The sequence below is a fragment of the Vidua macroura genome, chromosome 2 (genome assembly GCF_024509145.1).
Source record: "Vidua macroura isolate BioBank_ID:100142 chromosome 2, ASM2450914v1, whole genome shotgun sequence".
Classification (NCBI taxonomy): Eukaryota; Metazoa; Chordata; class Aves; order Passeriformes; family Viduidae; genus Vidua; species Vidua macroura.
In genome coordinates, this window is record NC_071572.1 from 74,212,525 (window position 1) to 74,235,322 (window position 22,798).

Consider the following 22,798-nt stretch of genomic DNA (forward strand, 5'->3'; position numbering starts at 1 on the left):
TGGCGAGCTACTTCTAAATCAGACACACCTTTGGGTTGGGCTATTTTGGAAACTAAGTAATTGATGAGGCTCAAGGTATGGTCTGCTAGGAACAAGTGATTTTATTGTGTGTTTTTTACACGTACTTTGATCAGCTGATGAAGTTGACTGACAGTCTCCTCTGTAAGTAACTGAGGGCGGAGGAGTGGTGACCTGAAGTGTGCCTTTCCTGACTTTTTCCCAAAGTGGGGATTGCTGGCTTTCAGGCAGCTAGGCAAGAGAGAAAAAGGGACGTGATATGGGGGTACCTTTATTTGGGGAGAGCAATCCCTTCTATTCCCGGATATGGAATGGACTAAGTCAGAAGCTGCAAGGCAAAAAATCCTGGGATAAACATCTGGATGAAATCTACTTACTCCAGCAGAAAAGGTATGGTGCACTTCAGCCTTCTTTTCTTCTCTTTCTTCTGCTGCTCTCCCTGTAGCTGATTCTCACTAGTCCCCCTTAGGCTTTTCTGCCAGTAGATAAACTTTAAACAACCCTGGAGCACTTTTCTCTATCAGATTTCTTCTTCCAATGTGGAATGCTTCTGGAGTTCCAATCTTATCTGTTTTCACAGGTAGATTTACCAGGTTGCAATTGAATTACCCTGAGTGCAGTATTTCAGTCACAAATTAATAATGTATTCTCTTGTCTTTCCTGCTTCATTGGTAAAGCTCACAGGAAAAAGCATGAAGGTTTGTTTTTGATTGTTATTATTATCATTATTATTGTCATCATTATCATTAACATTATTATTATAATTAGGAGTGTGTGTGGTGCATAAGCTGCAGTCATCTGAAAGAGTGGTGCCTTTTTGTCAGGATTTTGCTTTCTGTCTCTCTAAAGGTCGCTCTTACTGTGGAATAGAGTAGGCTTAATGTTGTTGAACGTTTTGGGGGTCAGTCACCTCCTGGGTCAGACTGTGGTTTCTCAGACCTCTGACCTGAGTGTCAACATGTACAGTGACTCCTCTTAGATCTTAGATTATCCAGAAGATTGGCTGTGTCTTCCCATGTGAGCACTGAAGGCTGTTTGTTACTGCTGTGCAGGATTGCTCCCCCCACACACAGAAATGTGGGACTATTCATGGAAATGCAGCTGGATGTGGTTTTCATTGTCATTTCTGCATGCACAAATGCTGCAGTACTCAAATAACAAATTGCTTCCAGTTGCTTGTAAAATCTGTTTTTTCTTTCCACGCATAACTCTGAACATTTGTGGGGGCAAAAAAGTGACTGTATGGGACAAAATGGATCTATCTATACATATGTATTTGTACATATATGTATAGAAATATGCAAAGAAGCAGATTAAGAGGGACAAAAGCACGCCTTTAGGGAAAGAATTGTATTGTTATTTAGCTTCTGACCAAGTAATAAAGCCTGTTCCAGTTTACTTCAGAGCAGTGGGAGTTAAATACACTTAAAATGGGAGGGACAATGGGAACAATAGTGTTTCTGTGGAATGCTAAAGTGTTTACATTCTGATGTGTTCATGAAAAGCATCACAGGTAACTGAAAAATAAGTTCTCTGCAGATTCTGTAAGATCCAAATGAGTAAAAAATGGAATATTAAAAATACATTAATATGTCAAATTAATTATATTGATTATATACCAATGATTAATACCAATAAGCAATAAATTGTAATACAGTATTGTTTATGATTATAACATTATCTTCATATTTTTAAGTCAAAGAGTTGTGGAAGGAAGCTCTTGTGATCTCCAGCTAACCTCCCACTTTAAGCTGAAGTCTTGCCAGCAAGAGATCACATTGCTTAAGCTCTGTCTAGCTCAGTCTTGAAAGCTTCCCAGGACAGAGATTCCACCATATCTTTAGGTACCTGCTACAGTGCTGTAGTAACCTCCTAGTGAGAGAGTTTGTTTGTTCTTTTTTTCCCAAATAGTCAACCTGATTTTGATGATATTCCTGTCCCTTGTTTACCATCTGCTGTTGCCAAGAGGGGTTTGGTCCCTTCCTTTTTGTTGCTCCCTTTCCCACAGGCTCCTGTTAGATTGCCACTTCTCTTTGCTTATTGGTTCTCATGACTCATGTGCTACAGGCCCATGAACATCTTGTGTGTTGCTACTGACAGAGGAAAACAGAAAAAATTTTAGTCATATAAACCCTCCTGCATAAACTTCTCTTAGATCACTGTAGTGCAATCCCACTGGCCCCAAAGTTAACTTTTCTGTGTTTCTTTATAAAGCTCTCTGTAAAACACATGCGGTGTGCACAATAGTCACTGTGAAATCAGGGTTGCATGGGGACACAGTTGTTCCCTTCCATTTTAGGCCTATGTTTCCCATAGCTTTCAACTACAACAAATTAGGCTCCTGCTATTTGGTTACAAATTACGTGGTGCCAATATGTGAAAAATCTTTTGCTAAAGAGCGACAGGACCAGTTCTTCCTCCTATTATCCTACTCTTTCCTTTCTTATCCCCAGGGATGCTCAGAGTTTGAGGAGAAAAAAATAATGAACGTTTTGCAGAGGACTGGTTTTATTGCTTTCACATTTTTAGTTATGTACAGATAGAAAAACACAGCAGGAAGACCTTCTTTGGTGACTGGTGTGTGGGAACTACTCTTATGAAACCTCTGCTTTTGTGGAAGAAGTGTTGTAAGCCAAAAGGGCTTTTGCTGCGTCCTGTCATTTTGTGGTATAAAACTGCAGTGTTGTGGCTTCAGCTTCAGTTCTTCTTAGTGAAAATGGCATTGGAATACATACAGTAATTAGCAGTGATTAAATTCTACTATTATCTTATTGAAAGCCAGTGGTAAATATGTTACTGTTTAACTGGCATTCTCTGATCTCACACAGAAAGTCTGCAAGAGAAGAACAAAGCTTTTTTTTCTGTCTGACGACTGGTGATAATACCTGAAAACTGATTGCTTTGGCAGTTGTCACCTTCCCTGGCATTGATGTTCATTCTCTTTCTTCCTGTGAAACAGTCTTTTGAATCTTACTAGCAGTAGATCTCAGCATTATTCACAGAAAGGGATTAATATTCCACTCTATAATATTTCCCCAGGGGAATCCAGGTTCAGAAAATGCAATACAACCTCCTAACATTGAAGAGGACTTTGAGTTTATTTGGCCTTAATCTTCTGGTTTCTCTCTGTTGAAGACTCTCCTTTTTAAACAGCCTGTAGCTCAATGTGGAGTCCCAGGGACAGTGGTCACATCTCATATGTCCTCTCTAGAATCATCTTTGGAAGCAAACTCTGGGATCTACACAGCCTGAAACATATGAACATGATCCCTCAACATAATTCAACGACAGAGAACATAAATATGTATACTTGTGAAAATTTGGGCCTGATAGAGGTGAAGAAGAATCACGTGTCTGTCACAGTGCAATAGACCCTCTAGAAATTATTTTCAGTGCAAGAGTTTCCAAGGAAATGTGAACAAGTTCCTCCTAGAATGTGATTTTAGAAAATCCACCCTATGAAAATTGCACTGTTCATAAAAATTAAGCAATATATAGATTAGAACAAGTGAGTACATGGTTACAGTACCTGTAAAAGTATAAAAATTATGTAGTATTTTTCCTCCTGCTATTGCCTGTATTCGTAACTCTGGTTGATAAATAGTAAGTAATGCATTAGAAGTGCCTGGAACAATTTGCATTACTTGCAGAGAGTTATGGTCATTCCAAAGATGTCGCAATAAAACCTTTAGTTTCCAAATTCTTTGGTGGCTCTTTAGTCTCCCAGACATATTATCGAGGTGCTTTGCTTACCCTGGAAACAAATGTGGCACAAATAAAGAAGCAGCTTAGCCTAATGCAGGTAAACTGGATTGTTTAAGAGTTGTGCAGGGACACAGAGAGCCTTCAGCTTCTACACAAATCTTTCTCAAGCTGGTAGTGAATGAGATGTCCCCATAGTTTGGCTGTTCATTTGTCTAAACAACATTACTGAGTTTTCATCCCACAATTTAACGTAGGATTGTCGTGTCTTAAAATCCACAATGCCTGTCAGTCTTAATCGGTTCATTTGCTCCCAAAGGTGACAGTGAAATAAAGATGCCAGCTTCCAGTTCCAGCACTTCATTTATAGCTTGTTTCAACCACAGTGCTTCTGAGTAGTCAAGATCCAAAGAACAATTGGCTGCAGTGCATAAAGTAAAATCAAAAGCATCAATAGCAGCATTTCTGGTCTTTTCTTCTACTGATACACCTTCATCCTAATGGAAGTTAGGATGATTAGTTGAGACTAATAATAGAAAACAGTCTCCCTAATTTCACAAGTGTAAAAGTCCTCCAGAAGTGGTGTTTCCCCAGCAATGCACAGACATACACACACCCAATCTCAGCCTAAGATGCATCTCAGGCTCATAGATGTAGGAAGTTATTTGCAGATTTAGGAAGTTATTTGATTTCCTCAACTTAGCCATAGGTTTCAATATAAAGAAGGAAACATGAAATTTTTGCTTTGAACCCCTCCCTCCCCCCAGATTAGAAAGCTGTTAGAAAAAAAAAAAATATTAGACACTGGGTAAGGGAAACAAACCTGGAATAAAAGTGCAAGAAAATCCCTGTTGAGGATGGCTGGACGTTTTGATGCAGAATGAGGCTATGCATCAGAGAAAAATTTGTTTTATGACTGCTTCAGTGACAATAAATAACAACTAACAACTTCTAAACCATTAAAAGAGTTCTAGCATGAGATTATTCTAACGATGGGCTTAGATGAAGAATTAGAAAAAAAAGATGTTAATGCAAGAAGAATGCCCTGCTGGAAATGACTGATCAAGATTTCTATTGCTTTGTGTGGCAGTTAAAAATCTGAAGGGGTAAGAATTCCCTATCAGTTTCTTGTCTAGTAACATGGGCAATTATTAACCTGTTTAATTTATTTCCAGAGAAGCTCTGTTTGCTCTCAGCTGAGGGGGCTTTGACATACATGAGCAAGAAGTCCCAGTTAACTTGCTGAGTCTTGTTGCTGTTGCTGAAGAAATTTGCTGACCCTGTTGATTGTCCAAGCCCCTGTTATCTGGCTCCTTTTCACTTAGTGCAATTATTCCCTAACTCCTTCTTTGGCATCTTGCTAGATGATTGCTTTGATGCTCTTTCAGCTTGTTGGGTTCCTCTGAGCAGTCCTCTGCTCTCCTGAAGGCTTTCTCACATTTACATGCACATGCTAGCAGAAGGAAGGGAGAAGATTAATCTCCTCTGGCAATTTCATGCTTCATTCTGGAGCATGGATATTCTGAGCACAACAGGGAAAGAAGAGAAAGCTAATATCCTGATGATTAATGTATAGCTTAGGTTAAAATGACTGCTTTAGAACCTCAGGAACTGACTATGGGCATAAAGCTTGAAGCTGGAAGCAAACTTAAATTAGAGCAAAGAATGGGGAAATTCCATATAGCAAATGATTGAAGTTGTAGAATCTGATAAGGGAAGAACAGAAAGAGATGCTTCATTGCATTTCTGGTGAGTTCATTTGTGAAATAGAATCTTTAGATTGGTTGTTGTCCAGACATTTCACACATTTAATATATTTCCCTGTTCTGAAAGAATACTCATAGCAATCCAAATTCTTATTTTTATAATGAAATTAAGATTTATTTAATAGTCTGTGCATTCTCTATCTCTCCAAGAGTGAAATGAGCAGGCTGCACTCCAAAAGAAGTGCTTAAGAAGCTAAAAGGGTACATATTACCAGCAGAAAGTGCTTGTGAAATCTTTAACCTTGTTTAGAACTGTTTTACATGACTTCCTCAGTAAGAATCTGACCTACATTTTATCTTCTCTTTGTTTCACAATGGATTTTCGGGTGTTCCTGATTTTGCCCTCACCTACATTGGAAAAACAGCTCACGGCTCCCTGAGCACGTCATTGAATCACCTGTGAGGAAAACTGGCCGATAGTAAGGCCTGATCAAGGCTCACTCATGCCTCCAGACTGACACATTCCTTAGCTCAGCAAGAGCAACCCAGGAGCACATCCAGGTGCATACTGCTGTGGTTCTCCTTGCCCCTCAGAATTACTGGTTTGCTATGGAGCTGTGCTTAACCTAAACAGATCCTGCAAGGCAACATCCAGTCTGCCTAGTGTTACAAACTTAACTTAGCTGAGCTTAGTATTCCTTGATTCCATAGCTGTTGAAGGGGATGAAGAGGATTAGAAGAGGAGCTTAACTTAGATATGCTGAATTATCGTCTCAAGGTGTCCAGATATGTCTGCTGGATCATTTTCTGAAAGCCAGCCTCACTGTTCAGTGACATAATGGTACTTTCTGGAAGCCAAGCATCTACTGCAGGCAGCTCTTGTAAGAGACTTAAGTTACAGATTTTGCCAGCTGCTGCTTTGACACACAAAGAGGCCTAAGTAGTAAAATGCAAAACTCTGTGCTCTGTACTGTGTTTGATCCATCAGGAAGAAAGCTGGTTAAATATGCTGAAGTTTAATAATTGAAAATGTTTTGAAGGCTCTAAATTCAGGTGTCTTCATTTAATTTTTTATATTAGCAAATTTGCTTCCCCTAGTTTTTGACATTTATATGCTCAGTACATTGCTGTAATGTATTAAAAATTAGTTGATAATTAGAACAGTATGTTTTAAATAAGGTTAAAATGTTTCCCCAATTATGAGACAGAAAATTAAATGAGAGTAAAAGCATATGCCAGGAACATGTAACTCACAAACCTTTGAAGCATCACAAGCAGTATGCCATGACATTTGCCAGCATTTCTGAGTTTCTCTTCTGGTTTGCTCTTTGGCCTGAGATCTCTGGCATTTTAAGCCCAGTTGGAGGTTGCTACAATAAGAAGAAATGTTTGACAATTTTACCCTCAGTTTCCAAAAGCTGAGCGTAGTATTTTTTATGTGCCTTCCTCGTAGCTGTTTACAAGAATTTTGGTAATTTTTGAGAGAAAGATATTGTGTTTGTGTCCTCCCATGTTGTCTCTTGCCCAATCCTTCCTCCTCTCTGAGGTCATTTGAGGGATAAAGGCCTCCCCAGTAAAGCATCAACATATTAATTTTAGCATTGTTTATACTACTGAAACCCCACCTCTTTCCCACTTCCTGCCTCTGAAACTTGTCTTTTCCAGAACCACAGAGTCTTTCGTAGCCAAAACAGTGGCAGAGGTGGCAAGCTGACTTCACTAACACTGAATCTTAAGACTTTTTTTTGCTTAGAGTGCCTCTTCATTTAGCTCCTGTTTGTTTGATCCTAGATGCAATCTCCTCATCAAATCATCTTATCATTAGTTAGTAATGAAACTGACGCATGAGTAAGCTATAGAAGGAATACTTCCCTAACTAGGAGTGTGAAGGACATATAAAAATATCTCAGAAGGGCTCCCTGATTTGTTGAGGATGGTTCTTTTTATCTTGAATGATTTTATTTCTTCTCTGCTCTGGGGTTTTCTAGTTTAGTTTCTCGTGACATAGATAATGGGGTGTTTTTGGTGACAGGAAGTGCTCATTTTGTGGAATGATAAACATTGATGTTCAGTTATGCTTAGATTACTTGTAGCCCATGTACATTAATTTATGCTTATTCAGATGATTTCTATTTATCTGTATAATTCTGATATTTTTTGTTTTGCTTTATTCCTCAAGTTTTCTCAAGTGTCTTCAGTGTCTTTCCACAATAAAGGAAAGCAGAACTCTCACATTTCAAGTGGATTAAATCCAGAGATAATGACATATAAATTTCTTTTTGATTCAAGGTCTTGTTTTTCATAAAATAATAATTTAAAGCAAGAAATATATATTCCTGTGAGCCACAGAATTCATGTTGCCTGCTTTCCTGTTGTTTTATTGTTAAACTGTCCTATACTTAGGATGCATGAGTTGTAAGAAAACATTTTTTGCAATGGGCCATTTATATTCCCTATGTCTCTGATGTGGGTTTTATTGTGGCTTATAACAGAGTTATATTCACAGGTGATGTGTCCTCACATCAGTGTTACCACTTAATGCAAAGCATCCATTGCTTTATGTAGGATTTATCCCTAAAAATCTTGTGACTAAATAATGCCAGAATACATGGAACATCACCAGGAGGAAGCATTTACTGTATCTGCAGGTATATGGTTTGACTAATGTATTTGTCCCACATGGATTTTTGGGAGGAGTGCTTCAGACAACTATTGCCAGTTGTTAGATTGTAGTAAAGGGACAGATAGAGACTGGTAGAAAAACAAGGGCTGGTGTTTTCCTGGTTCATATCAGCTTGAATTTGTAATTTTCTACTGTAATCCTTAGACTTATTCCACATCACACATTGCAGCCTGACCTGGGCCACACTAGATAATTAAGATCAAATTAAACATTTGTACTAGAAAACAGCAGAAGTGAGACAAAACCACAAAATTTTAATTTGAGCAGAGATCTAAAACTGACCTTGTCTTGTTGGGAGAGAGGAATCTCTTTCTATTTCATACTGAAAACTCATGAGACATATTTTTTTTCTTTTGGTTTGAGAGTTTTTCCTCCCCTTTAATCTTTATCTCCTGAATATGGATACTTATAATTATTTATTTGTATAAAATCAAGAAATACAAAAGCCCACCTCAAACCACTTTTTGATTTATGATTTAAAAGATGAACCTGAAAATACTCAAGGATAACAGAAATATTTACCTCAATTTTGTAGATTTTGTTCTTTTTTAAATTTTGTATGGCCAGCTCATGATTTTGAGCATTGGCAAACCTTGTTTGGATGTTGAACAAACATTGCAGGTAACTCTCTTCAGATACTTACACAAATTGATAGGAACACCACCTGAGCCTTCTCTTTTCCAGGCTAAACAGTCACAGTTCTCTCAGCCTTTCCTCATCGGAGACATGTTCTATTCTCATGATCCTCTTTTGCCTTTTGCTGAACTCTCTCCAGTAGCTCCCTCTGTGTTTTGTACTGAAGATCCTAATACCTGCATGCAGGGCTCTAGGTATGGCCTCACCAGAGCTGAGTAGAGGGGGAGGATCACCTCCCTTGACCTGTTGTTTGCTTCCAAAGACCTTGCTGTAGTGAAGTTTGGTGGCTGTACTTATAAATTCTTCATCAAGCCCAAAAGATATACTCAAATAACCTAGATCCTCATGGAAGACTCAAGGACATGCTTCAGCTATAAGTGAACCACTCTGTCTGGAACTTGTACGAGCGCATGCTCTTTCCCAGCACATGAACATATTTCAGTTCTCAACAATTTCCTCAGTTCTCTCATCACTAGAGAAAAAAGTAGTATAGCTAAGTTGTCAGATTTTTCTCCACAATTTTGTATATGGAAGAACTACATTTCAGAGCTCAGTCTCTTAATTATAGTAAGTGTTGCTAGAACACAGATGGAATTCTTGTTTTCCCTTTTCCATCCACTATGAGAGCAATTCAGACAAAATCTTTTCTTAATTTATTGTGCTGTGTGAAGAAGCAACTGGCTTTTTCTGGCTCCTGAGATAAGTGTCTACTTGCAGAAGGGTTTCAATGACCCATCATTCATTTCTGTGCCTCAAAAAGTGGGATATCAAAACAAGAAACATTTTGGTTGTTTCCTCTGTCTTTCCCTCTGCTGCCACCATATGGTTCAGCACCAGTAAGCCAAGAGATTATGAACTTCAGTGTGTTTTTAGAATTGCACTGCTCTGCTTTTTCCTGTTTTTTTTTTTTTTTTTTTTTTTCTTTCCCCTTTTGGTGCATTCAAAGAATACCTCAGATGGTAGATGTGAATTGCTGATTTTTCAGCGAAAATGTTCAAGAGACAAACTGTCTTGAGCAAAGGCCATACTAGCTCTGGAGAGAGGCACCATGTGTTTGACTTTGTTCCTTATCAGCCACTTTTTCTTGATTCCAGGATCTGGGAATCCCCACTCCTCCAGGCTGCCAAAGAGAACAACCTTGCTGCCATTAGGAAACTTCTCACTGACGGAACATGTGATATCTATCAGAGAGGTAACTGGGATTACTTGAAAAAAATGGTTTTCTGTGGAAGGCAAGAACTTCCTACAGTGAGCAGCTTGTTAGTTTGTTAAAAACATTTGTATCAGCAGGCTCAGATGGCTTAACTCTATGTCAGTAGCTTTGCAACAAAGTGAGTTTTCTGACTTGGTTGTGCTCACTCACTTCATGCTTGAGGTTGGCCGTCACTTACAGACACCTGAAGTTTCTGCTCAGTTTTCAGATTTTGTCGAAGGACAGAGACTGTGCAGTTGTGTGGCTGTACCAGGCACTACTCAAGGGAGAACATAGCCCTCCTGTAATTCCCCACCTCAGTGAATCTATTTCTGCTTTTTTGTTCCCTGCTTTCTGTACAGTTGAACATCTTGACAATTCTCATGCTTGTCCTGCTGTTTCTAGGCGCAGTGGGAGAGACTGCCCTTCATGTAGCTGCCATGTATGATAACTTGGAGGCAGCAGTGGCTCTGATGGAAGCAGCTCCTGAGCTTATCAATGAGAGGATGACATCAGAACTTTATGAAGGTAATATCACTGGGAAGGAGGATGGGCAGGATTCCCTGCAGGAGGGGAGAGGAGATACTACTTGTACATTTGGGAAATTGGCTTATAAGGTTCCTGGTTCAATATGTTGCTGAACTGTTACACGGGAAAACCAACATGCCAATGGCTTCTGACCTTTCTTGGAAGATGGAATTATATTAAACATGAGTACATACATATGCAAAAATGCAAAGACCTTGACCAGGGAATTGCAAGGATATATACAGCTTGCTTTCTGACATACTCATTTGTTAAAAAAGGGATATCTGCCTGATCTCCCCTGAAAGGAGAAAATGTAGTTATTTGGTTGAGAAAATGAGAAATGTGACCACTGCTTTTGAGGCTAGACTCTTATCCAGATTTTTAAAGCATGCTTCTGGTCGAGTATACAGAAATTCTAGCCTGAATCTCAAAACCAATAAAATAATAATAATAATGGGGTTTTAAAAATTCTAAAGTCTAGTTTGAAGGATTAGAGGAAGTCTTTGGGAGTTTTGTCTTGACCTTATCTTAATTTCTTATGAAGGAAAGCATAGTCAATCTCATAACTTTCTGTTTGCTTCCCAGGAGAGAGTGGCATGTCTTGATTTTCCCTAGGAAAAAATCAAGAGAATGCACCCTGTTGGGGTTTTTTGGCAATTTGTAAAGTCAGTTTTAATAAATTAATGAAAAGATTTAAGTAGAAAGGAACCTCTGGAAAATCTCTAGCACAACTCTTTGCACACAACAGGAATAACTTCAAAGCCAAATCCTTTAACTGCTGTCCATTTACCATGACTGACATGTGAACTGCAGGCTGGTGATCAGCCTGAAGTTGCTTTCTTGAACGACAAGGTTTTGTTTCTGTGTCTTGCAGGACAGACTGCTCTCCACATTGCAGCAGCCAACCAGAACACCACGCTGGTGAAGGCTTTGCTTAAGAGAGGAGCCAATGCCAGCACGGCAAGGGCCACTGGACACTTCTTCAGGCGCAGCTCCCAGAACCTTTTCTATTTTGGTACAGCCTTAACTTCTCCCCTTGCTGCTATGGGAGGGAACCAGCAGAGTGGTGAGGGGATATGGGGGAGCCTTCCTTTAATTCCCATCTGAAGTGGATAAACAGAGGTGCCTATCTCCAAGCATCATCAGACATACACCTCTTAGCAGAGAGTATGACTCCTCTGAGCATGTGAATGTTATGTGAATACAAACAATACACAATTTATAGCTTCGCATGTATGCAAATAAATATATATATTATATATAAAAATTGTAATTTAGTGTCTTCCTAGAAATAAATTACATGTCAACCTTCTTATGGAGGTAAACCACTGAAAAGAACACTTCTTCCTTTTAGTGTTGTGTGGGACAGGTCTTTTTTAACCTTTCTGATTAGGATGAGAAGTGGGGCAGGAAATTTACAAGTTGTCTTAGGAAACTTCTCCTTTCATATCCTATGGCTTCATAGCATGGATAGCTTTCCCTCAGCATGCTTCAACCTCTCCTACCTCCTGGATCTTTAATATTGTTTCTCCCCATTCCTTTCATTTCAGGGGAACATGTTTTATCATTTGCTGCCTGTGTGGGAAATGAGGAAATTGTACAGCTGCTCATTGAAAATGGAGCTGACATTAGAGCTCAAGATGCTCTGGGTATGTGCTGTGGGGTACAGTGAATTACATAGACTGGATCTGGACATTTTAATTCAGAGGCTGTCATCTGTGAATGCAAATAAACAATATTCTCACTAGAAACAGCTGTGGGATGAGGGATATGAAGAAAATAAAAGCCATCAGTCCATTCTCAATCTTTGCACAAGGCTGGGCTATTCCAGATACCTCATCCAGTCTGCTTCCTTCATAGGTAACACTGTTCTTCACATCCTGGTTCTCCAACCTAATAAGACGTTTGCCTGCCACATGTACAGCCTGATACTTTCCTATGACAGGAACAAAGAGGGACCAGGGTCACTTGAACTGATTCCTAACAATGAGGGGCTTAGTCCATTCAAACTGGCTGGAGTTGAGGGCAACACTGTGGTGAGTTTGTGTGACACTGGTACCTCTGTACAAAAGAAATGGAGACCTTGAAATAACAATTCAGAGCAAGGGTGTTTGTGCATATTCTTAGTGGGTAGGAGATACATAAAAAGTTGTTTTGTTTTTTTTTTTCCAGAAATCTTATGTAGGTCCCAAAAACCCTTTACAAGAAATTTCTTTATCCTAATGAAAGAAATGAGTGCTTAAAGAATAGATATTTTTCCCCAGTTTTTGGAGCATTTGAGTTAAACAGATTTTAATAGACATATTTAACCCAAGTAATTTTTTTAAAGGCTCACAGAAATTATTCTCTTTTTTTGTCTAGATTTCATTGCTTTAAGTGTGACAGATGGGAAACCTCTTTGGGTACCCACAGGCATTTGTTCATAGACAAAATCTTAGCATTTAATGCAAACCCTCATCCTTCCACTCACTGAAAAGACAAAGATGGTTATTGTTTCTTCTGTAGGTTCACAAGGGACAGGATCATTTCCCTTGTCACACCTCTTTTCTGATGTCTTGTAGAAGAGTATTAAAACATTTTTTTTCTAATCAACATGTAATTCCATCTGAAGTCTATTGTCAGGAACTATAACTGTGTCAAGTAACTTTAGTAGTTTGATTAGAATTTAGAGTAAAAATAACTCATCCTTTACATCAGGCATGAGCTAATAATCAAATGGGAATCAGAAAAATTTCTTCCACTTCTTAACCTGCTGTAATTGTTCCCAAGAGATATGAGAACCACAACAGCTACCAGGTTCAAGGAAAATATTTCATAATTGAGGGCTTTGAACAACTTTATTTGTTCTCATTGCAAACACACAATATACTGGAAAGCTTCTGATATCCTTGCCTCCCTTCTTTTCTCCTCAGATGTTTCAATACCTTATGCAGAAGCGGAAGCAGAATCTCTGGTCCTTTGGCCCCTTGAGCACTGTGCTGTACGATATCACCGAGATTGACTCCTGGGCTGAAGATCAGTCCTTCCTTGAGCTCATAGTATCCACCAAGAAGAGAGAGGTACTGCACTGCATGCATGCTGTGTGCAGACCATGGTGATTATAGAAGGGAGGAATGATAAGAATGATAAGTTTGCAGGTTCAAGCTCATTGATACAATTCATAGGGCAAGTACGTTGTACCATGAGCTGCAGAGGACACATTAAGTATAAAGATTTGTTAATGGTCTGGCTATATCTGATGCTTTATATACAGTTTCTTCTGAGGTGTGAAAATTGAAGGTTATTGGAAGAATTAAGTATGAACAAACTACAGAAAAGGGTTTTCTCTCAGCAGGCTCAAAGATACACTAAGAACCTGTAGAGTAGCTCTAGCAAGTATCTTCCTGTACCTGTCATACTGATTAACTCTCACAATATCCCTTGAGACAGGAGTACATTCAGAAATCCTAAATTGGAGTGCATTTAAAAACCACTCATTGTTATTATTCTCTTCATTTAATGACAGGTTATGACTCAAAACAAAGTGGGTGAATTATCTCTGCTGTAGGTTCGTAAGCTTGTAAAAGGATTAATAAGACAAAAATAGCTGAGTGTAATGGCAAGCTTTGATAGATCTCCCTAGGACTTTCAAGGTACACAACCCTATCAGTTGTAATGACCTTAAATAATCCTAACAGAACAGGAAATGAATCAGAAGACACTTCAATTAGCACAGTTCTGCCCATCCTGTATTATTTCCACCTATCAAAATTTTAGTCAAACCTTTGTGCTTCTGGAGAGCTTTGCTATGGAGCTGCTATGTCTGTGGACCTCTCATTTGCTCTTATGTGAAATCATCTAAATTTTCATGAGTGAGGATAGATATGGAAATTCAGGTAAAAACAGTCCATGTCAAAAAATATAACAGGCTTAGAAGTTGTCCACTTTAGAAGACTAAACCATAATTCTAAAAAGAAAGCAGAATATTGGGCCTTTCTTATCCCAAAACATTCATTTAGTACATGCAGATCCAAGAATACTGATTTCAGAAGGTAAGATGTCTCCAGATATCAAGAGATAAAATTTGTTTTCCAGAATGCTCTTACTTTTATGCAGTTGCAATTTTTGATGCCTAACTAGCAATTCTTTTTTGCACTTGATATGTGGGGCCCAAAATGTTTGCTGTCTCTCTAGAAGAATGCCATGTGTGACCTCATCCCATCATCTCCTCCCAGTTCAATACTGGATTAGAGAAGCACCTTTAGCTCCCAGTCAGAAGCAGGTTCTTCTTGTATTAAGGGGAATGCATACACACATAGGTCCTAAGATATATTTTCTGACCCTGAAGTGGTTGAAAAGTAAAAAAATAGACGGGAACTAAGCTGCAGGAAGATTATAGTAAACTTCAAATTTGTATTATTCCTTTGAAAATTAAATTTGCTCTCCTATCCAAAGAATTCTAGAATACTGACTTCTGCAGAAACCAGAACACCCATATGTGGATTCTCTCTCATGCAGTTTTGATCCTTTATGATATTTCATAGGCCATTCAAGAGTTTTTTAGAGTCATGTCCATTTATGGAAACATTCCTTGCACTTTGTGCACTCAGCAATTTTTGGCTAACTTAGAGGAAACAGGGTATTGTATCAAGAGAAGAAAAACATCCAGAGTACATTAAAAAGTTTTTCTTTAAAGTAACCCAGTCACAACAATTTGACTCACATTTTCTCCTCATTTACTGCAGTGGTCTCCTAAGCAACAGAAAGTAAGTCTAGAAATATTTAATAAAGTGTGTGGCTCAAATTCATAAGTTGTAAAGTACACCTCCCTCCTATTTATGCTCTGTCAGTCTTCTAGTGTAAGCTGAAGGCTTGATATAGGAGATTCAATTAATTATCACCCAGATAATAAGGCAGAAACTTAAAAGGCAGTATTTTTACATAAGCCATAGAGCATCAGTCAAGTACAAATATCTTTCAGAAAAAATGTTTCAGTTTTCTTATTTTAAAACGCCTGATACAGAAACTTGTGTTGTTGTACTAGCAAGAATATTCTGTCATCCTCAGTTCTATGTTCCTACACAGAGCACAAATTTATTCCAGTATCTAACATGCTTTTCTTGTACTTCCCACTGGTACTCAACAGCTGTTCTCTGCAGGATATGTTTCTTTTTTCCAAAGCTCTTTATTGTCAGACTGAGCAAATCCAATGCCCACTAGAGCATTCCACTTTTGCAAAGTAAATTCAGTTTCATAATGCTGAATAGGGCAGATGAGAATAGTTTGTTAACATTCTCTCAGGAAAATTTATGAATGCTGTTGAAGCAATGCACTTCTGGCAATTAATTCCTTCTTCCTCGCTTCCTCAGGCACGCCAGATCTTGGACCTAACACCTGTGAAGGAGCTGGTGAGCCTGAAGTGGAACATGTATGGTCGTCCCTATTTCTGTTTCCTGGCCTTATTCTATATCCTCTACATGGTCTGCTTCACCATGTGCTGCGTCTACCGGCCTCTGAAACCCCGCACAGGCAACAGAACCAGCAGCAGGGACAACACAGTCTATGTCCAGAAAATGCTCCAGGTACTGTGACTGTAGGAGTCGGAGCCCCCATTGGGCAATTCCCATCTAACCTACTTAACTGGAAAGTCCAATCCTTCCCCAGTCCTCAGCTATTGCAGCTGTCCTTCTCCCCTCTTTCAGCCAGCTGACCTTTGTCAGGGAGGAATAGGTGTGCTCTGTTCTCCATTGCTGTGGCTGGGCTGGTTCCTCTGGCATTGCCAGGTCTACTATGTTTATTATAAGTAACAATAGGCTTTCTTCTCCCCATCCTCTTCTAAAATTTACTTTCACTTTGTTTAAAATGTAATTTTACTTTTCATAAACTTTATTTTTCAGGAATCATATGTGGCATATGAGGATGAGCTGAGGCTGGTGGGGGAGCTGATCACAGTCATTGGAGCTGTAGTAATTTTGGTCCTTGAGGTAAGAGAAACAGCTATACAGTTTCTTATTTCATCAAGGCAGATTTTACTTACTAGACAAACATGGATTTGTGCTCATTACTTGATAGGGCTTATTTGCTTAGTCTGAGTGCTTCAGCGTAGGTCTATGGCAATAGACATTGTCAACAGTACCTATTAGATGAGACAGAGACTATGGCAATGTCCTAGGAAGGCTCCAGGTGCGGAAGAAGCAATTAGATGGATTGGTCGCGCTCTCAAATACTTCTGCAGGGTAATCCACAGTTCCTGTTAGCACCATCCATTGTCCAGCTGACTCCCAGATGTTGCTTCATCTAGCATCTATAAATATTCCTGTATTTAGGGGTGCTGGGTAAAGTGATTTCTGTGCATAAACAGAAAAATTTATATTTAATTGGAGATCAGTTACTCTATGGACTTGTAACAGGAATCTTTCTCAACTACCCCCCACTTGATTTTATTGTAATAGGAAACAGGAGACTGAAACTTTTTTTAGAAAACTCAAAAGATAACGATAGGAAGAACTGAAAATTAAACAGGTCTTGTAAAAAGCTTTATGCCTATATGGGGTGCATCAGGCAGAGTGTAACCAGCTGGCCAAAAGAGGTGATTGCCCCCTCTCTGCTCTGCAATGGTGTGACCTCAGCTTGAGTGCAGTGTGCAGTTTAGATTCTATGATATATTCCAGAAGAACAAGTCCTTCTTTCTGTGCTTAGTCAGCACTCTGGGGCTAAGGCTACAACCAGCACAATGTGAATTGTAACAAGCCCCTTTGATTCCCCAAGAAGGTCTTTTTGTCCTTGTTACTGAGGCACCTCTCTGTGACAAGTCTCTCAATCTGTCCAAGAATTCTTAGATTTTTCAGCAATCTCTGTCTCATCCCAAGAAGGGCCCACCTGGCTCAACCATTCTGATTTTTAAGTAGCATAGAAATTGATCCATTAAAGGAGATGTGGCTGACCTTAAGAACCTGCGAATATTGGTGGTTGCCATGACATTTAGTAGTGTTATGGAAACTGTCTGAGTCCTTAAGTTAACAGGATGTCTCTCTCAGATTCCAGATATTCTTAGAGTTGGAGCAGCAAAATACTTTGGACAAACAATCCTAGGAGGGCCTTTCCACATAATTGTGTAAGTACAGAACATAGTAAGTCTAATAAATATATTGTCTATCATTTTCCCCACAGCTCTCTTTTGCCTGATGAGTCACTTTCTCATTTTTCTTTAGAGTACTCTTTTTCTGGATTTATTTCTCTTAATGGCTAGACTACTATTTCCTTTACTGAACTTCTTTTTGCTGTCTCTTCTTCCTTGCAGCATCACATATGCTTGCATGATCCTGGTGACCATGGTGATGCGTCTCACCAGCACAACTGGGGAGGTGGTGCCCATGTCCTTTGCCCTGGTGCTGGGATGGTGCAACGTCATGTACTTCGCTCGGGGCTTCCAGATGCTCGGACCTTTCACCATCATGATCCAGAAGGTGTGAGACACAAACAAATACGGGCTATCCTGGCACCTCTTTGCAGATAGGGAGAACTGTAAGAATACTTTTTTCTCCCTCAGGACTATTTGCTTAATTTTGCATTCATGTCAAATGGACAGGTTCTTGTCTGCACAGAGCATTTTAGAACTTTCACATTCTCTCTTCAGTGCAAAGGTTTCCTTTAGTCCACTCATGGTCTTAGAATCTGGGAAAAGGTTTACATGGGGTGGCACTGTGACTTAGTGGAACAGTTGGGCCTCATGGTGGCTCTGTCTTTGCTCTGTAGATGATATTTGGAGATCTCATGCGCTTTTGCTGGCTCATGGCTGTGGTGATATTGGGCTTTGCATCAGGTGAGTCTACAAAGAGAAAATAATCGTGTTACCCCTGCCAACTGCTTTGGCATGAATTAAGAATATGGGTTTTGATTAAATCTCTGACTTCTGAATAGCTGGGAACATTGGTGATGATATTTAGCTTCTATTTCTCTGAGCATGGTCACTTTCCCAATACTGACTTCAGTTCTCAAACCATGAGTTTGGTTTTCAATTCTTGCTCTTTCCAGGGTAATAGAAACTAGGATAATTCAGATAATTCCATATATTTTAAAGTCAAGGTTTAAGAACATACTGCATTTATAATATTTGTCTGTGGAACATTAGATTAACACACATAGCTTTATTATATCCTTGAGGATGAAAAGATCACTACTTTGAGAAATAAATAAATAATCAAAGTAAATTTGGGTCATTTTATCATGGAGACCAGTGATTCTAATCAGGGAGTTATCCTTGCATAGAAACACATGCAGGGCCTGCCCAGACCATTTTTTTTGGTCAGAATCTCTTATAAGATTCTGTTATTCCTCCTGGAATGTGATTGCTGTTGTTAAACTCCCTCTTTTTTTCTCCCAATTTCTCTCTTCCAGCTTTTTACATCATCTTTCAGACAGAGAACCCTGAAAACCTTGGGCAGTTCTACAACTATCCCATGTCCTTATTCACCACTTTTGAGCTGTTCCTCACTATCATTGATGGCCCTGCAAACTACGATGTGGACCTGCCCTTTATGTACAGCGTGGTGTACTTTGCTTTCGCCATCATTGCCACCCTCCTTATGCTCAACTTGTTAATTGCCATGATGGGTGACACCCACTGGAGAGTGGCCCATGAGCAGGATGAGCTCTGGAGAGCCCAGGTAATCTAGTTAATGTGGGCATTCCTACCTTATTTCAAATAGCAGACAGAAGCCCATCAGCCTTTCTTATCCATGCTGTGTCTCCCTAGATGTTTATTCCTACGTGTGGAATCTCTTGTTAAATAGAATTGAAGTTGCATCTGTTTTTTTTGGTTTTTTTGGGGTTTTTTTTGTTTGGTTTTTTTTTTTTTCTTTTTTGTTTTGTTTTGTTTTGTTTTATTTTGTTTTTGTTTTTTTTTTTTTTTTTTGTTTTTTTTTTGCAAATCACATTGCTGTGTAACTGAGAGTTAAATTATATGGATTGAATGAGCGGGGATAGAACACTAGGTAATGGTTACAGGAAGGCCAGAAATGTCTTTCAATCCACTAAAAGAAGTTGGCCTGACTATCTTGGTCAAAAGGCAAAGAAATTCAACCAGTTCTATAGCTAATCAACAGGAAATCCATTTCCTATGCTTTTCTGTGAGAAAGCAGTCAGACAAATGGTTAAATGTAGTCATGTGGCCACAGTGGCAAGTTCTGATGACAATTAAAGTGGGTAAAGATAGTGTCCTCTTCTCTAGCTTGCAATTAATTGCCCTAATCCTTCCCATGAGATATAAAAGGAAAGAAATGGAACAGTGTTTTATGACCACCATTACTTCTTCAAAACAGGTTGAAGTTGATCTTCAACAATTAGACCTAAATTAGTGACTGCTTTATTTGAAATGGAGTATAGATTCTGTAATTGTTTTTTTCCTTAAGGAGCTGTAATGAAGTACAGTATGGGTCAGTGCTGATATAACTAGTATTTTTGAAAGAGAGTCTGATTTTTTTTTTTTCCTAATTCATTTGAGTGTTTTCTTTTTTCTCATTCCAAAGGTTGTTGCTACTACTGTCATGTTGGAGCGGAAGCTGCCACGGTGCCTCTGGCCTCGCTCGGGAATCTGTGGGCGGGACTTTGGGCTGGGGGACCGATGGTATCTCAGGTGAGTTCTCTTGGAGTGTGTGCATGCAAGGATCCAATGAGAAGAACCCAATGTATGGATGTTAACAAAGAGCCTTTCCAGTGGTCTTGGGGGTGTTTGAAGTGCTGTCCTTACAAAACACAGACCCCAATCTGTTTTCTGTCTGTGACTGATAGACAGGCAAGCACTGTCCCCCTCAGAAAGCTCTGCTGTGCATTTCCTTGTGAAATCAGCTGATGCTTTCTCATCCAGTAGTTACATTGGACAGACCTCAGAAACTGCATGGGTTATAAGACCTGAATTTTTCTTTCAAACTTCTTGTAATGAATATCACTGAAGTTAACTGCTGTGCGTGGTTGGCCATCCCTGTCCCTTGGATACATGAAATGGCAGAGGCAGAATCAACCTATCAAGCATTCAACAGCAATGAGCTGCCCTGTGAATGACTCAAAATCAGAACAGGAATAATTAAAGTCAAAATCTCTTTCTTGAGTGAACCTAGTAAATATGTTATACTTTGCAATGACTGTGTCAGGTGGCAAAGGCACAGGTCCAGGATTTCAATTTAGGTACTGAACTAAAATACTGTCTGTAGTCTGGATAACACTAAATTCCCCATTATTTCTGATTTTAATCAATATTTATGCCGGGTGAGAAAAGAAATAACTTTTGGGCATTTGCCTTTTCTTACTGTGCCATCTTTTGCTGATAAAGCCAGAAGGGGGAGTGGTGGCTATATGAATCATAGAATCATCTACTCATAGAATATCCTGAGTTGGAAGGGACCCACAAGGGTCCTCAAAGTCCAACTCCTGGCCCTGCACAGGACATTCTGCAGGTTTTGCAGACAAACTGAGCCTTGTGGATTTTGATATTTACTGGGCAGAACAAGCAGACCTAAAGTGGTGCCAATATACAACACTTTCAGTCCAAGGCATGAAATATAGAAATATATTGCAAGAGCAATGTCCCAGAAATTCACTTGGAATAATTGGGAATGCCAATTATTCAATGGATGCTGTGAGAAAAGAGTGCTGTGATTTAGTTCTGTCAAATCACATGGATGTTCCTTATATATGTGTTGGATAGTAATTCAGAAGACAATCTGTAAGTAATGTAGAGGATTGGTGGAACTGGAGCAGTTAAATAAAAGCAGTTAAATCTCTTCAACAAGAGATGAGTGACATCCTGAGGCTAGCAGCCATAGAGTATCAGAGGAGGAAAGTCAAGAACAGAGAAAATAAATTAATATATGCATATATATGAATATATGCATATATCAAGGTCTGCCAATTGCTTACAGCTGGCAAAATGGAAAGGGCAAATCACAACTGGGAAATGAGTTAAAGGACAAGAAACCACAGACAGACAAAGGTACTGAAGTCAATGATCAGGATGAAGGTCTAGGAGATAACTGTGCTAGCAGCCCCTAGCATCCTGCCTATAATCAGTTTCCTGTGTAGATTTTTCTGGAGTGTCTGTGTCAGTAGGCTTGTTTTTTGGAGGGGTTTTGTTGATAAGCTGGCACTTTTCTACTTCATTCAGTTTATATTTTCTAATCCTCTTCCAGAATTGAAGACAGGGTGGATCCCAACAAACACAAGATGATGCGGTACACAGAGGCATTTAAGGCTCAGGATAGGGATAACTATGACAAAGGTTCAGAAAAGCTGGAAACCAATGGGGACACCTTGTGCAAGAAGGAAATGTCTGCTCTGTCACTGTCACGGAGCACATCCAGAACTAGTTCTCACCGTGGCTGGGAGATACTGAGGCGCAACACCTTCCGCCAGCTCTGTGGAGAGGTTGGTCCTGCTGTGGATGAGGAGGTCTACGATGTCTAAGAAGCCTCTATTTTCACTCCACAATATGTGGAGTGGACCTTTTGCCATGACAGTTGTCTTCTACAGCTGTTCATACACTCCCCATCATGCCACATGCATTCGTCAGCCTTGGAGAACTCTGCTGGTGAAGATTTTGTGAGCAGTTCATGACATCTGTGCTATGACAAAAGAATGCAATTTTTTCTCTCCTGCTTATAAGTGTCTCTGCAATTGCATTGATATTTGCACCGAGCTGGTGGGCTTGTTGAGCCATGTTATGCAAATGATCAAAGGAAGCCTGCAATGAGATTTCATCCATTTATGATGAAGTGATCAGTAAGCCCTCTTCCAGACTGTTACATAATCTTCCCCCCTCCACAGTTTCGCAAAATTGCAAGGCTCTCATAGCAAAGAAGACTGAAGTTCTGATTTATGATTTTATACAGAACAGGAAAAAAACCCCAAACTCCCCCATATCCCACAAACCCTATAACTGATCTCAGGAATGAAGGTAGTTGTTGACACTGTGATGATTGAAAAGGACTGTAACTACTCAGCTGGCATTCAGGGCCTGACAGATTTTGCCCTCTGAAGAAAGGCAGTCTCCATTAACTGCAATTTCAACATTTCTGGCTTAGCAGGACTGTTTTGGTTTTGGTTTGGTTTGCTTTGCTTGTTTGGATTTTTTATTGGTGATGGATGTTTTTGTTTGTTTTAATTTTTTGTCACATGAATGCACTTTAAGCTTTTGAAAAGATGTGATTGCTATTCCTGGGAGGATTCTAAAGTGGGAACTTCTTTTCCAATTGAGACAGTGTATGACCTGATTAGGTGAGTTTCAGCAGTGTGAAATTTCAGCAGAGATATTTATCTCCCAAGTAAGCTAAAGCTGGTCTTTTGTTTTTTGTGGAAGAATAG

At 39.4% G+C, this 22,798-nt stretch overlaps 1 protein-coding gene across 1 annotated transcript; it reads left to right on the forward strand.

Annotated features, from left to right (window-relative positions):
- The first annotated feature begins 277 nt into the window (after positions 1 to 277).
- On the forward strand, positions 278 to 21,901 carry LOC128803570 (transient receptor potential cation channel subfamily V member 6-like). Its single transcript, XM_053970683.1, has 15 exons — positions 278 to 408; positions 9,840 to 9,937; positions 10,343 to 10,465; positions 11,340 to 11,480; positions 12,016 to 12,114; positions 12,326 to 12,501; positions 13,378 to 13,524; positions 15,814 to 16,026; positions 16,342 to 16,428; positions 17,482 to 17,558; positions 17,745 to 17,910; positions 18,200 to 18,266; positions 18,842 to 19,110; positions 19,972 to 20,078; positions 21,628 to 21,901. Exons 1-15 carry the CDS (start codon positions 278 to 280, stop codon positions 21,899 to 21,901), a joined length of 2,175 nt encoding a protein of 724 aa, XP_053826658.1.
- Positions 21,902 to 22,798: the final 897 nt, after the last annotated feature.